Source organism: Balearica regulorum, chromosome 2 (assembly GCF_011004875.1).
Source record: "Balearica regulorum gibbericeps isolate bBalReg1 chromosome 2, bBalReg1.pri, whole genome shotgun sequence".
NCBI lineage: Eukaryota > Metazoa > Chordata > Aves > Gruiformes > Gruidae > Balearica > Balearica regulorum.
In genome coordinates, this window is record NC_046185.1 from 161617020 (window position 1) to 161631763 (window position 14744).

Sequence of the window (14744 nt, forward strand, 5' to 3'; positions counted from 1 at the left end):
CTTTCAAGGCTTTCCTACACAAGCACAGGATTAATAAAGGTGGGACTTGGTGAGAGAGAGAGGCACAGAAGGCCACAGCTCACGTATGCGGTGGTCGCCATCTCGTACCCTGCGCAGATGAGCACGTGGGAGCCGGGGGTTGCAGACCGTCGCAGTCCCGACTCACCCCTTGCAGATGGGCTCCGCGTTTGCTTTTGAAGCTCGGGGCGTATCTCCCGTTTCATGGATTGCTTTAGTTATCAAACATGACTAACACTTAAAATAAAACAAACACACACAAATCCGGGGTTGAGCCAGCAGCGTTATCCCTCTGTTTAATCCAAGGTCTACTGAGTCAATCATTGCCACAACCACTTGCTACGATGCATCATCTTCTTGCATGGATGACTTTCCCCTTTCTTAGGTTAGATGAATTGCTGTTTTGAGATGATTTTGTCTCTTCCTTACCTCCCTCCCCTTCCCTTGCAGATTAGTAGACTCCTTTTAAACATCCAGATACTTTCTGTGCTGTCAAGGGCTGAGGACTCATGAATGCTTCTGCTTTTTATTTCTTCTTTTTTACTTTAGCTAGTGATTTTTTTCCCCCTGTTAAACCAAGGTTCAAATTTCTCAAGCACTTATTAAAACCATTTTCTAAACTGATGAGTTGGCATATCTGTCACGTAGCAGAGTCTGCGATTAAAAACATACGATGTCCCGTTTCGCAGGGCTCTCTGACGGATTACCTGAAGGGCAATATTATCAGCTGGAATGAGCTCTGCCATGTTGCAGAAACAATGGCCCGTGGCTTGTCCTACCTTCATGAAGACGTCCCTTGGTGCAAAGGTGAAGGACACAAACCTGCTATAGCACACAGGTACGGCCTCTTTCGTTGATGCCATTCGAGTGCTGTGTTCAAATGCTCGCAACTTCTTTGAAATGATGCTGTTGAACGGAGGAGGAGATTGTGCTTTTAGGAAGTAAATGCCTTTTAACCCAACAAATCCCGTGCCTTAGCGCAGGATTCTTGTCTAGACAAGATTTTTTTTCAACCACATATGAAATGGTGAAGGGCAAGTAAGCGTCTTGTCCGTGAAACCGTCAGTATGGTTGGTAGTGGTTTGTGGCAAACGTCTGAAGGGGACGTGCTCCCCTCTTCCATCAGCACTTCTCTTGATGTAGTAGGAAGGGAAATCTGGTTGCTGCAGAACCAGTCTTTGAAAGAACTGGGCTTGATAAAGCACATCCATCTATTTCTGTGGCCATACCAAGATTTGGACCCTGTTTTTCTTGGTTTAGACAGATAACTCCACTGTGTGTCTTCCCACAGAGCTTTTGATCATTACACAAGAAATGGAGAAACTGATGAAACGCAGACAATGGCTGCTTTTTATTTTTCGCTGTAGTTTTGTAGTGCCCAAAGCGTGCCAGGGTGCTTATGAGAGACACCAGAGCAGGCATCAAAGTCCCCGAGACCTCTTGGCACATGCTTCAATCCACCTGGGTGACAGCATCGTGGGGACAGCGGGAATCCAGAAGGCAGTGGGTTAAACCATCCTTATTGCGACAATCCTTGGTTTTAGCCCTTAGCAGTCCCACATTGCGGTTTGCTAGTGACACGGCAGGAGGGGGGAGTTTTCCAGAGGGGATTTACACGGGCTACACGCCATAATCCGCGGCTGTACTCCCCCCACCCCCCCACCGCATTTCATCTAGGAGGGACTTAAACCCCACGTTCAGCTGCAGCAATTTGTACCCGATCTAACGGGGCCGTCTTCATGTACGGCGAGATAATCCCTGCTTTTGCAAGGGTGTCCCTTCCCCCAAAACAACCCCCCCCTCCCCGAACCTGAAGGTTTCTGAGAGCTGGGGGCTGTTGAAAGAGCCTGCAGCTGCCTTTGTGCTGCTCCTGGAGCTGACCCCTGTGTCCCTGACATTTGTCCCTGTGGAATAAAGGCACTGGTTTATACATGGGAATTCCTGAGGGTGGGGAACAGAGAAAGGCTAGAGAAAGGCTTTAAAGCAACAGATCGTGCTCATTAGTGTCCCCGTCCATTTAGCAAATGATAAAAGATGGAGAATGCACCATTTGTGTGAATTTAGCAAATACCTACAGAAGAGGGATTTCAGGAAAAAAGAGATTTCCCTTGGATTTACCCCACTGCTTTTAGTTGTATTTTTTGTTTTACAAGAAACCGCCAAATACATTTTAAATCTGGGGGGAGGGGGCGGGTGTGTATTTTCGACCGGCTTCACGCGGTGCATGGGAAGATGCTGGAGGTGCCAGGTGGGACTCCCCCAGTCACTGCTGGGCAGGGGTTCCCCTAACTCCTTACTGTCCCCCAGCGCTACAAGGAGGATTAAGGTTATGGGATCGCTGGTTGGTGCGAAAGTGCCCCCACGTGGAAGCTGAAAATAAAATCTCCGGTGTCTGACTCGAGTTAACGCACCCGCTGTTCATAGTCCGCTCGCTCTCTTTATTTCCAGTTTGAAGCGTTACGTGGAAAAGGATATTTTCTTCTTTTCAGGCCGCTTTGCTTTATCAGTGACCATTTTAGGATGGTCTAATGCACACGGCGTTAGTGGGAATTCTACCTGGCATGGCTTGGATCAGGTCTTTCTCCCTGTCCTGGGTACGTTGGCATTGCGGCTCACACTTGCCAGTTCAGGGTGGTTTGTAGAAGGTAGGAAAGCCTGGAAAAATTGGGAAATGTATGGAAATAGGGGGAAAAAAGGAAGTGCGAAGGGAAATCCCTGCATCACGTATCAAGATGTAGTAGTTAACTGTTGCATGCCTGAAGGGCAGTGCGGGTGAACAGCAGCAGCAGACGCCCGTACAATAATCCTGGTTTACTTCTCGCTTCACTTTAGAAACGTCTCGTTCAGGCAGACTGTCCGGTAATTTCTGTGTGGTCCTTGTCGAACTGCTGTTGTGTAAAAATCTCGTGCACAATCTGTACCATCCTGGAGGGCATAATCCCCTGATGCTGACCGAGCAAAGGCGTTTATCTATGTCATTAGATGATGGCTGTTTTCTACGCCTGTGGGGAAACTGCTACAGCGTGGAAGCAGTCAGTCTCTTAAGAGGACAGGTATTAGGTAAATGGTGTTTTTCTGCGTAACAGAGGGGTACAAATGTTTTGCAGGCTCTGCAAAACTGTACGTGTGTCCCTAGAAACCCCGTGTGTCCCCTCGATGTGATGGAGGCTGGTTTCTGCTGGGGTTCCCTGGTTGTATGATGCTCTCTAACTTCACATATGCTTCTCCTGTCTTGATCCTCGAGTCAGAAATGTCCATCACGCTATGTTTAGCTTAGAAAGGAAAAAATCCTTTCTTCAGACTTTTTTAAGCTCAGCATCAGGGGCTGGGTGGTACAGGATGATTTTTGCTCACGGTGCTTTGAGCTGGTGCTCCGGCATCCAAGGCCGTGACGAGCAGCCCTTCTCTATGGTCCATCAGTTTCTCTCTTCCCAAAGAATTTTGACAGGTCTCTCTAGTGCGGAACAATTGTATCTGCCCTCATTAATTATTTTGTGCAGGCCTGCAATATCCTGCAATCAGTAGGGTCACCGAGTGAATTGATGATAGGGAAATTATAATGCTGAGCATACAGGACAATTGCCATCTGCTGTCTAAGGTCTGTAATTTAATTAGATTGCCAAACATTCCTTTTCAGATGAAAATGCGGGAAGGCCAGGGAACAAGGCTCAATAGGTTAGGCATCTCGGTGTGACCCTCCTCCACCTCCCCTTTCCAGCCCCTGCAGATTTACCTGAGCTGCCCTGGAGCCATCCCGCTGCGGCACAGGACTGACACAAATGTCCCCTTAAAGCCATCCTCGAGCACAGACCCACCATCTCTGCCGCAAAACGCTTACACCCGCCCGTCGGCTGTCCGGTTCGATCCTGACGGCTTGTCCGAGCGTGGGCTCACTCCCTCCCCTGCTTGCTTTCCAACCTTCCGAGTTCTCCAGGGGAGATCGTTCCAGCAATTAAAACATAAGTGTAATAGATGACTATGGCAAAAGTCTGTTCAAGTGTGTAGTCGGGGTGAACAGAGTCCCGCCGGCATCTGCTAATTTCCAGGATGATCTAGTTTTGTAGACAGGAGCAAACGTCCTTACCAGGACAAAGAGTAAATTCCCACCCTTAACCTGCCTTGCATTTGTCGTCGGGAGTGAGAAATGTAAGAAGCGCCCAGAGGCGGGGGTCCACGGCTGGTACTCGGAGCAAAAAATAGTGCCTGCTCGAATTAAAACACCCCCTTCATACCTCTCCTTGATTTTATTTCGAGGTTAACTCACCGTATAGTTCGGCTGACTCTGTGCTGGGCAGCACAGGGCTGTGTGGTTGTGTTTTAGGGACACGGGCAGCGGGAGCAGCTGAATTTGCCAGCGCTGGCTGTGCCGGGCAGCCGGGGAAGGAAGGAGGGAGGGAGGGAAGGAAGGAAGGAAGGAAGGAAGGAGTGAGCTGATTTACTGGGGGCTGCTGAGCCTATTGACTTAGAAGGTGGTGTGTTGCAATGTGATTTAGAAGCGTGCCGTAATAAACCCGTCCCAAACTTGCTTCTTGGCTTGTCCGTAGGGACTTCAAGAGTAAAAATGTCTTGCTGAAGAACGACTTGACGGCAGTGCTAGCTGATTTTGGACTAGCTGTACGGTTTGAACCTGGAAAACCTCCAGGGGACACTCATGGACAGGTAATCATTATCTTTAACAATAACATTTTAAAAAGTTGAGCTTGAAATAGCTCCTCAAGAGTGGGGAGTAGTTTGTATAGACGCATTTAATTCTCTTCAAGAGATGTATTTTCCATAAAAGCTTTTGCTCAGACATAAATTCCAGGAGCTGCTTTGATCTGGGTGAGCAGGGCGAGCGCTCGGACCCTTCCCACCGCTGGGTAGGTGGGTCCCCCAGCCCCGGGGGCAGGCAGCTTCTTCCTTCAAGCACGGGACTTACTGACTCTCTATTGTCTCGGTATTAAACATTAATAGTCCTAAAATTATCAATTTATTTTTAAGCATTCAGCCAGGCTGGCTGCTCAGGTGGCCTTTAGCAGCGGCAGATCTTGCGAGCTGGCTGGGCGCTGCGTAAACAATTTAATACGTTTTTATGGGTTCTTAATTTTCTGCCTTTGCGTTGCAGCGAGTGGCCCCTCGTTCTGCTCTGGTGCCGGGGCGCAGCGAGGCCGGCATCCTCTCCGTGTGCCTCCGGGGATTTTTGAATGCCCATCTCCAGTGCAGGCTCCTCTTTCTTCCTTCATCCCAGAAGGAGTGAATGCTTTTCTGGGTTAGCCCCCCCCCCAACTTTCCTTACTTTTGCCCTCTTTATTTGGACTTTTTCAGTATTTTCCACGCCTTTTCATGGCTAGGCTTCCCCGTCCCCGCTGCCTCAGATAACAGCAAGAACAGATGAGAGTTTCCTTAAAGGAAAATATTAGAGGCATTTAAATTCCCGTGTTAAAAAGGTGCTTTTTCCCTTGCTCTCCTCTCCGCTCTCCTCCAGTATGGGCTATAATTCTGCCACCTATATAACCAGAACTATATGAGGAGCTCAGCGTGGCTCTACCTGGACTAAACACAACAAGATCCGTGCTATAACGAGGACTGAATCCCCTCAAAGCGAGAGGGGATCTTTTCCAAACCAGATTGTGGCAAGACAGGGCAGGGGAGATTTTGCAGGTTTCATGTTTGACTACTCCTGTGGGTGCAGAACACTTGTTTTATCCAGGGCTGTCAAACCAACACTTTTTCCTACCGTCTCAGGGTATATCAATTTTACTCTTCTTTTTTTATTATTTATTTATTAGTGAAAGAGAGTTTAATTTTCAACGACTATGATATCAACCCAGTCTGACTTGACTTCAGGGTGTTTTGTGTGACTCCAAAGACAGCATTTTCTCATGCAGCGTGTGCTGCTGGATCACGACGCGGTGGGACGCGGGGAAGGCAGGATTTCATCCGTACTCGCCGTGCCGCGCTGCATTTAAATTAGACCTGTAGCGTACGCTGAATGAATATCACACACGTAGCCGTGCACTTTGGCTTTTTCCTTCAGGTAGCTTATCTAGACTCGAGTGATCTTAATGAGAATCGGTGTCAGAAAAAACAACCCCCTTTTGCTCGTTTTCCGAGTGAGGTGCAACTTTAGCAGAAGTAGCCTTAAGGCTAATGAAACCAACTGTCACTCATCCCCAGGCAGCGGAGGCTGACGGCCCCAACTGGAATGTAACTTGAGTTGTTTCTTTCTCCGTAGGTGGGAACGAGGAGGTATATGGCTCCTGAAGTGTTAGAGGGAGCAATCAACTTCCAACGAGATGCCTTCCTGAGAATAGACATGTATGCAATGGGACTGGTGTTGTGGGAGCTAGTCTCCAGATGTAGAGCAGTTGATGGTAAGAATAAAGATCGTCCTCTTTCCCTGGGGAGGGCTCTGTTTCACCGTGGTTTAGTGGTCCAGAGAATGGGCCTGGCTTTGTTTAAAAAAAGTTAATAACCAGTGGTGTATTTTTATTAAGCAGCTAACCTGTTTTTCACTTGCCTGTTTTTTTAACATAAGCTGTCATCCTCTGTAGAGAATAACCTTTGTAGCATTCAAGTCTCAAAGTGCTTTTAACTATGCCGGTTACATTGCAAATGGGCTGAGGACGCAGAGGGAGAAGGAGCAGGTGATTCCTCCACCAGTGGTGGGTGTCCTTTAGTCCTGAGCCTGCTCTGTGCCGCTCTCCGTGGCGCTCGGCATTCCTGCCTGCGACCAAGGCAGGCTTTGAGCTCCGGAGAAGAGCCGTGCCCAGCTCCAGCTTGGCTGTCACACATCACTTCTGCCGGGCAGTCTGGAAGCCCAGAAGTGAAGCACCTCCGTGTTCAACAGGAACACAGGGCTGGAAGGATCTTCCTGGGTCAGCAAACCCATTTCCCTGCTGTCCTAAGTCGTTAGGTATTAATCTTGTGACTTTTGCCGATCAAGCCCTCTCTCAGCAGTGGGCTGACTTTGTTGTTCCATCTACAACTTTGGAGGATCTCACTTTCTCCTCAATGATCCAAAAGAAAGAACTTTCATGGCTTCCCCTTTCTCATTTTTTTTTTTTTAACTCTAAAACGATGCTGCAAAATGGGGCCGATGGGGGCCTTTTCTGTCCAAAATAGCATATCTGCTTTTTGGTGACATCCTTGCCGTTGGCAGGACCTTGTCCCTGGTCAGGGAAGGAATCATTTCGTTGTAGTAGCTTTAAGGCTGCTTGCTTCAGCTTCTTTCCTCTTGTGTAGATATGGGTGCTCTGGACTGACTGTGAAGTTCATAAATTACTAGTACCTCACCTGGACTTCAAATATTTTTGTTAGTATTGCCGTAGCATCGAGGAGCTTGATTATAATTAGGATGTCTGCATAGGTGTGTGGTAAGAGAACGTGTTTTCTTCAACAATTACTAGCTAACCAGATAAAATGATGGAGGAGCAGGGAGGTAGGAGCTCAGTGGGGTGAAAAAGTGATACCTGGATCACTCTGCAGGTTTTTGTTAGATGTAGGAATAACCCTTCTCTGCTGAGGCCCCCCCAGATACCCACTTGGGTTTTTGCCTGTCATGTTTGTGATCTCCTTCCAGCTCTTCTCGGGCAGCAGCTGGCCAAGATGCTCCAGGTGTCATACACAGCACCGTTAAATCAGAGGAAAGGCTTCCTTTGGAATGAGGGGTGTTGTGCTGATCCTCATCTGCACATTTAGCTCAGAAGTGATGTTGTCTAACTTGGATCACCTTATTTAACAGATGGGCTCCATCTTTGTGGTCAAAATTATGTCTGCTGGCTTCAGTGACCGGTAGCCCCAGTCCTGATGTGTGGAGCTGAAAGGCGATGAGTGTAACTTCAGAAACAGAGCTTTAACTCAATTCCAGTTGTGGGATAGTTGGTGAGCGTGATTTGGCTTGGAGATCACCAGTGCAGCTCTTCATAGTCTTGATTCCTCTTGGAGGAAGAGGGAGGGAAAGTTGTGAGCTTTATTGTGCCATCCGTTATGACGTGTGTTTCGGTTTGGGTTAGTGACTGGCATTGTGTCAACAAGAATAATGATAAGCTGTTCTAGTGATTTTTATTTTTGTTTTAGAGTACCTAAACATCATGTTTGTGGTGTCACAGTTCATGACCGGCTGAAATGGCCAGCTTTTTTATTTTCGTCTGGAAAGGCCCTCTTGAAATATCTCCACTCTTGAAAGAGATCACTCTTTGCTACCGAGAAACCATAAGCGATGCCGCGGAGCACCCTGAGAAAGCCCATCAGTTAAGCTGGGCTGCCGTTTGTGAGAGAGCATCTACGCGTTGCCAAAGGCCAAATGACGTTTCAATAAGCAGAAGTTATTGCTACCGTCCGGCGTCTGCACTGATACTCATAACAGTTGTCTCATTCCCGTGGCCCAGGGCAGTTCACAGCCATAACTGGTATAACTAAAGCGTTCAGAAATCATTTTGCACTTAGGAGCTGGTACTTGGGACAAGCGCATCTGGCTCCAGCGTGTCAGGGCTGACTCAAACCTGTGAACAAGCCAGATCACGAAGCAAGAAATTATAAGCGTTGTATATGCCTGACCTAGGTAGTCAGTGCCTAAAATGAAATTAGGCTCATGCTGAAACCTTTCTCTAGGTTATTGTATGTTGAATTGCTATGCTAAAATGTGAGGGTGGGATGATTTGCTCTTTCTGTTAAAATAAATCACGGACTGCTCAGCAAGCCCCCTCAAGGAGAGCGGTGGGATCGGGAGGCCCAGCTGAGGGTTCAGATTTATAACTCAACGAGGTGGAAAATGCGTGGCCAGGCAAGCAGCGGGGACAGCAAAGTCCATTGTGCAGGAGGGATGTAAATCACATTTGTCTGTAATGACATGTGAACTTCAGGCTTTGCTGCGGTGAGTTGAGGTTGCTCTGGAGCCACAGCTCACTCGTGCATGGGGAGGACGTGGCTCTGCAGAGGACATTTCTCTACTAACCCGGTTCTTCATGTGCACCTCAGGTCCAGTGGATGAATACATGCTGCCTTTCGAAGAAGAAATAGGTCAGCACCCATCCCTTGAGGACCTGCAAGAAGTGGTGGTTCACAAGAAGATGCGCCCCGTGTTCAAGGATCACTGGCTGAAACACCCCGTACGTCCCTCCTGGTTAACGGCAGAAAACGTTTTCTTGGGTGACAGGAATGAGGGATGCGCTTATGCGTCACTTGTTAGCTTCAAAGGGAACCTAACCAGTCCACCCTGGTGCACGGACCTGCTCCTCGGTGGTAGACTCAGTCAGCGCTGGGGAAGGAGGGTTTTCTCAACACCTTCATGCTCCCCTTTCCGTTTGTCCCTTGGATTTAGAGAGTAAGCCAGTTGATTCAAGTCAGCCAGCGCTGAATGTGGAGCGTGTGGTGGTTTAGTGGGACTCGTTTAATATGATGAAAGAATGGAAAAATGTCGTCCCTTTCATTAAGAAAAAGAAAATGATCCGTACCATCGGAGACGTGTTCCTCACAAGCTAGATAGCGTGCAAGGCTTGAACAACTTTTTGAGGAAAAATTAATTAGATGTGAAGGCAAACAGACAATGAAGTAAAATGCAGCGTGGGTTTCCCAGAGGTAGATCGTTTCGGGCTCGTGTTTTTAATAAAAGAGGTGATTTTTTTCAGACTGGAAAACTGAGCAGATGATGAAATCTCACAGGGCTTCCGTAAGAAGCTAAATATCTCTATTTTGACTAGACTCAGGTGTACTAACTCGTTGCCTAGAAGTGAAGGATTGCTGTGGGTTGTAGATAAAGACGACTGTTCCAGTTGCTGGGTGAACGGGGTTCAAATAGGAGCTGCGCTCTTCCAGCAGTGTGGAATTCGGTTATTTCGGGGATGTCTATGGAAGGGATTGCCAACAAAGCAACGGTTTCGTAGTAACTGATGCAGTGCTGCCAGCTCTCATGGTTTATCATGGGAATCATATACTTGATGTCTTTTAAAGCATAAACTGCTGAGTCTTGTGATGTACTTTGATATTAAAAAAGTACTTTTAAGGCTGTGAAAAAAAGCTGGATGAGACCAGATCCTACTGCCAGAGAAAGAGGAAGCTTAAAAAACTGGAAAACACATATTTAAAGTAATTTTTAAAGCTAATCTCATGATAATTCTATGAGCCATTCTGTAATAATTTGCATACTGTAGAGCAAATATTGTTAGTTTTTCTTTGCGGCGTTAAGCTGTGTTAAGTGGACTTCCCCGTCCGCTACAAGGACGGTTCCCGGAGCAGATGTTGTTGCTGAAGGCGCTTTCTCCCCCTTGTTGTCCGCAGGGCTTGGCGCAGCTCTGCGTGACCATCGAAGAGTGCTGGGACCACGATGCGGAGGCTCGGCTCTCGGCGGGCTGTGTCGAGGAGCGCATTGCGCAGATCCGCAAATCCGTAAACGGCACTACCTCGGACTGCCTCGTCTCCATCGTGACGTCCGTCACCAACGTGGACTTGCCACCCAAAGAGTCTAGTATCTAAGTCCTGGTTCACTTTTGTCTTTCCAGACTCAGTGGATTTAAAAAAAAAAAAAAAAAAAAAAAAAGAAAAAAGTTTTAAAAAAATAACCACACACAAAAAAACAAAAACACAAAAATCCAACAAACACATGAATGCAGCTGCTATTTTATCTTGACTTTTTATTATTATTGTTATTATTATTATTATTATTTTTTTGGATTGGATCAATTTTACCAGCACATTGCTCTACTGTATTAAAAAATGGACATTTCAGCAAGCATTCAGGTGCCGACTAATGAATGCAGAAAAGGTGCAGGTACCTCAGAACCTCAACAAACTCACTTCAGTTGTTTTTATTTTATTCAGTTTTCTGGGTTTCTCTTTATTGGTCTGTCTTCTGAGCGGAGCATCTGTGACATAAAGGAAAACCACCTACCATCTTAGAAAACGCAATGCTGCAAACTGTGGAGGAAACTTAAGACTGTTATATAAAGAATACACCTTCCTCAAAAGGATTTTTTTCCCCATTTTGTTTTGGTTTTGGGTTCAGTTTCTTTTTTTTCTTTTTTTTCTTTTCTTTTTTTTTTTTGGAAGTGAGCTTCAAAAAAAACAGCAGATGTGTCTTTTACGGATCTAACGGGTGTCATTGTAACATGGAAAAAAAAAAAGTAACTGGGCAGAGAATGTTAATTCTTGATGGTAGAGTTGAAGGGGGGAGTGTAGAATAGGGGTGGGGAGAGTGACGTTGGATTTGGCAGCATTTGGGGAAACATCATTTGCTATGGAGCTACTTCTCAGGTAACCATTAGAGGAGGGGAAGGACATTTCTGGGCAGAGTATTAACGGCTGCAGCGTACGGAGAAAGCCGAGTTAAGGAGCCAGTGGTTTTGAGCAAGGTGCTAGTTCTTTCTTCCTCCAGTGTCTCGGGCGGGAAAAGAACGAAGCAGAACTAGAATTACCTTTTCTTTTCGACTCCAGACAGTAATGGGAAGGATGCTTTTAAGCAGTGTAATTGGAAGAGGTGGGCAAGTGTGTTCTCAGAAGCACTTTGGTAAAATACTGGAAGATTGGAAAATTTTTGCATCTCGCTTTAAGCGCCAGTCAGTTCAGGAAATTCAGCCTTGGGGTTGATTATCTGTCAGCCCAAGCTACCGGTGCAGATGGTGAGAAGAGGAAAAGTGTGAAAACTGGCTCTGTAATTTTTAATTTTTTTTCCTTCTTAGTTTGGGGTTGGGAGGAGGTGTGGAAATACCTGAACCATTGGCAGATGGCTCCTGTAGCATCCGAGAAGCCTATGAACTGCCCAGTGTCAGGATGCAGAGGCAGCTGAGCAGCAGCAGTGATCTAGTGCAGCATCTCTCCAACTGGTTTCTTTGACGCTGCTTTCTCCTTACTCTGTGACGAAACTCTTTTGTCTTAAAGTGGTGCATATTCTAAGATACCGTTACTCTTATTATGCCATAAACTCGCTCTAGTCAGTGAATGTTCCTAATGCTGCTGATTCAACATTGAAATATTTTTTTAATTTGCAAAACATGCAATGTTTAAAAAAAAAAAACTTTAAAAAAAAAAAAAACAAACACAAAACACACACACACGTTACGTGGCTTCCGAGGTTTAAACTGAAAAAAAAAAATTAAAAACTTCATGACCACAGACCACCTCAAACCAGAAATACCTCAGAATTTTCTACTTGTATGAGTTTTATTATATATTTTGTTAGTTGTGTTGTCTTGTAGTAAGTATATTTTAATGTAAGTTGGCTTTTATGACAAGGGAGTTTTAAAAAAAGAAAAAAAAGAAAAAAAGTTCCAAAATCTTTTAGGAAGTGCTACCATTTTTTTTTTTTGTTTTATAAAGCACCATTGTAAATAACTGTATACAGTTGTAGAATAACTGCCTATATAAGGTACCTGGGCATTATTCACTCTTATTTGTGAAGGCTGTTTCCATTCTGTGTTATTTTTTGGTCTGTTTTAGTGAAAGGACAGTACATCTTTTTTTTTTTTTTTAATTATTATTATTTTTATTTTTTTGACTTTGTATATAACATGAATTCTGTGTCTTGCTAGACTGACAAAGTTATGTCCATTGGATGGCCAGAATTTCTAAATTTTTCTTTGTGTTAAGCCAAAACGCAGTCCTGAACCAATCACCCTGTAACAAAAATGTAAAAAGTCTGTACTATACAAACGAATTGGACTTCTTGCCACTGCCAAATTGTCAGCGTGCACCCTCGCACAGATACAAGTTATTAAGCAAACAAAATCGCTAATTGGAGAAAAGATAAAGAAAATATTTCTTGAAAAATATAGCTTTAAAACCTAGAGGTCACAAATGAGGACACGGTCCTTTACCTTGAAGAGACATTAAGAGAATTGCCTTAATTTGTCTATCTGAATAAAGTCTTAACCTATTCTTTCAAGTTACTGAATGTATATTGCATATTAGTATGTACACACATGTAACTGTATTTCCGTGTGTAGGTTCGGAAGTTTCTTTTTCTTAATGTGCTTCTGTTGCGAACACCTTGACAAAAACCAGACAGAACGATACCGTTTTGACCCAGCCGATGTCCCCGGTGGTGGTTGGCATCTTTGGGCCTGATGCTGCGACATACCTATGCTTGGCATTAAACGTGCAGGTCGCTCTTCTGCGGTCATGACGTTAGGCACTCATTTAATGTTAAGCGTAGTCGTAAAGGCTTGCAGGATCGGTATTTTTCATGTTTAATACATTTCTGCACTGAGATTTATATAAAAATGTGACTATGTTTTAGAAGTGAAGTGATGTAAGGGTTGGGGTGGAGCGGAGAGCAGTTAAGATTGAGTGAATACTTGTTTCGAGGTGGGCTTGCTCCCGTTTCCCCGGGAATGGGAGCCAGTTCATATTGCTGCAGAAAGAAAAAAGCTGTACTGTCTTTTAACTGTTAATATCTGTTTGCTGTTCTGGGTTTTTCCTTCAGCATTATGTATTATGGCTAAAACAGGCTTATTACAGCAGTTGCTTTTTTATCCTGATTTCTTTAAGAAGCTTTAAAGTATTTATTGAAAGTGCCATATGATTTTAATAGCCTATTAGACAGTCTCTTAAATCTTCTCTTTTGAGAAAGCATAAACAAAAATTTCTCACGTGTAGCTTATCTTACTGCGGGGAACTGCGCGATCGTACAAACCTTGACCAAATGTTGATTGTAAAGTACGACATCTTCCCTGGTGTAACGGTTCCTTATAGATCATCTTGTCAACAGGATTCAGAAACTGATTTTAAAACGAATTTCCAAATTGCGTGTGTGCTCAGTTACAAATTTTAAATGTATGTAGGTTTGTGTGTCTCGCTGTCGCAGCTGAGAAGGAAATCCTGAAGTTGTGCTTATTTACAAAGTTGTACCAGTTTAGCTGAAGCTGTTCTTTTAAGCTGGTTTTTATTTATTTTATTAATGAAGACAAGTTCTGATGAACTTACTGGTCTTTCAACACTTGAGCTGTCAAGCAAGTAGTTTCCTCATGGCTAATCTAGGGTTTGAACTCTCACTGACATGATTTTGGTTCCGTTCAGTACTACAGAGGGTTTTTCCAAGTCGGCAATCGGGCACATCCGTAGGTGTGGCTGTAATAAGCAATTGTGGCTCTTTTCCTCTTAACACTCCCTTGAATGCGATGGGTACATCATCTCTTGCATTACTTCCCAAGCACTAAATTTCATTTCCCATTCAGACTTAGAGGAAGCAGCTCTTCAAAAAACTTTGCTGGAGAATTTTATCGTTGGCCTTCCTCTCTTGTATGGCAGTTCTTAAGTAAATACTAATCTTGAATATCCTGGGTAAAAATTCTTCTTGACTTTAGGAGCCAGGGTTCCCCATCTCTTTGGTGTAACTCCCTTTATGAATTCCTTGCACTGGCTGGGCTGGTTTCCTAGGTGGAGGAAGTTTGAGTTCACATTTTGAAACTGGAAATCCCACAGGAACTAAAATTGGAGGGGGTTTTTTGAGACCATAGAGCTGTGACTTGCTAATGAAATGGCATTAGTACAGCAAGGCTGGAAATTGTATGTGGCTCATGTTGAAATACATGTGCATGGTAGAAGAGATGGCTATAAACCAGTCTGACCATCCATTAAGTAGTACCAGGCTTATTCATTATGATTAAGGATTTTAGCTAGTCCTGATCATAAAGTTTTCTCTATTAAGACAAAAGAGAACCACATTTTATTCTGCCTCGTTCTTCAGCTGAAATTCTCTTGCAGAATTATCTCTGCTAGATAAAGTTACACCTATGGAAATGCCGAGATCTTTG

At 44.8% G+C, this 14744-nt stretch overlaps 1 protein-coding gene across 1 annotated transcript in view; it reads left to right on the forward strand.

Annotated features, from left to right (window-relative positions):
- The window catches only part of ACVR2B (activin A receptor type 2B), a 99831-nt gene extending 87802 nt beyond the window's left edge, over positions 1 to 12029 (forward strand). The window contains exons 8-12 of the mRNA XM_075746746.1: positions 708 to 856; positions 4563 to 4677; positions 6233 to 6371; positions 8977 to 9107; positions 10276 to 12029. Coding sequence (XP_075602861.1) covers positions 708 to 856; positions 4563 to 4677; positions 6233 to 6371; positions 8977 to 9107; positions 10276 to 10470 — 729 coding nt within the window. The 3' untranslated portion in view covers positions 10471 to 12029. The remainder of the gene's footprint in view (positions 1 to 707; positions 857 to 4562; positions 4678 to 6232; positions 6372 to 8976; positions 9108 to 10275) is intronic.
- Positions 12030 to 14744: the final 2715 nt, after the last annotated feature.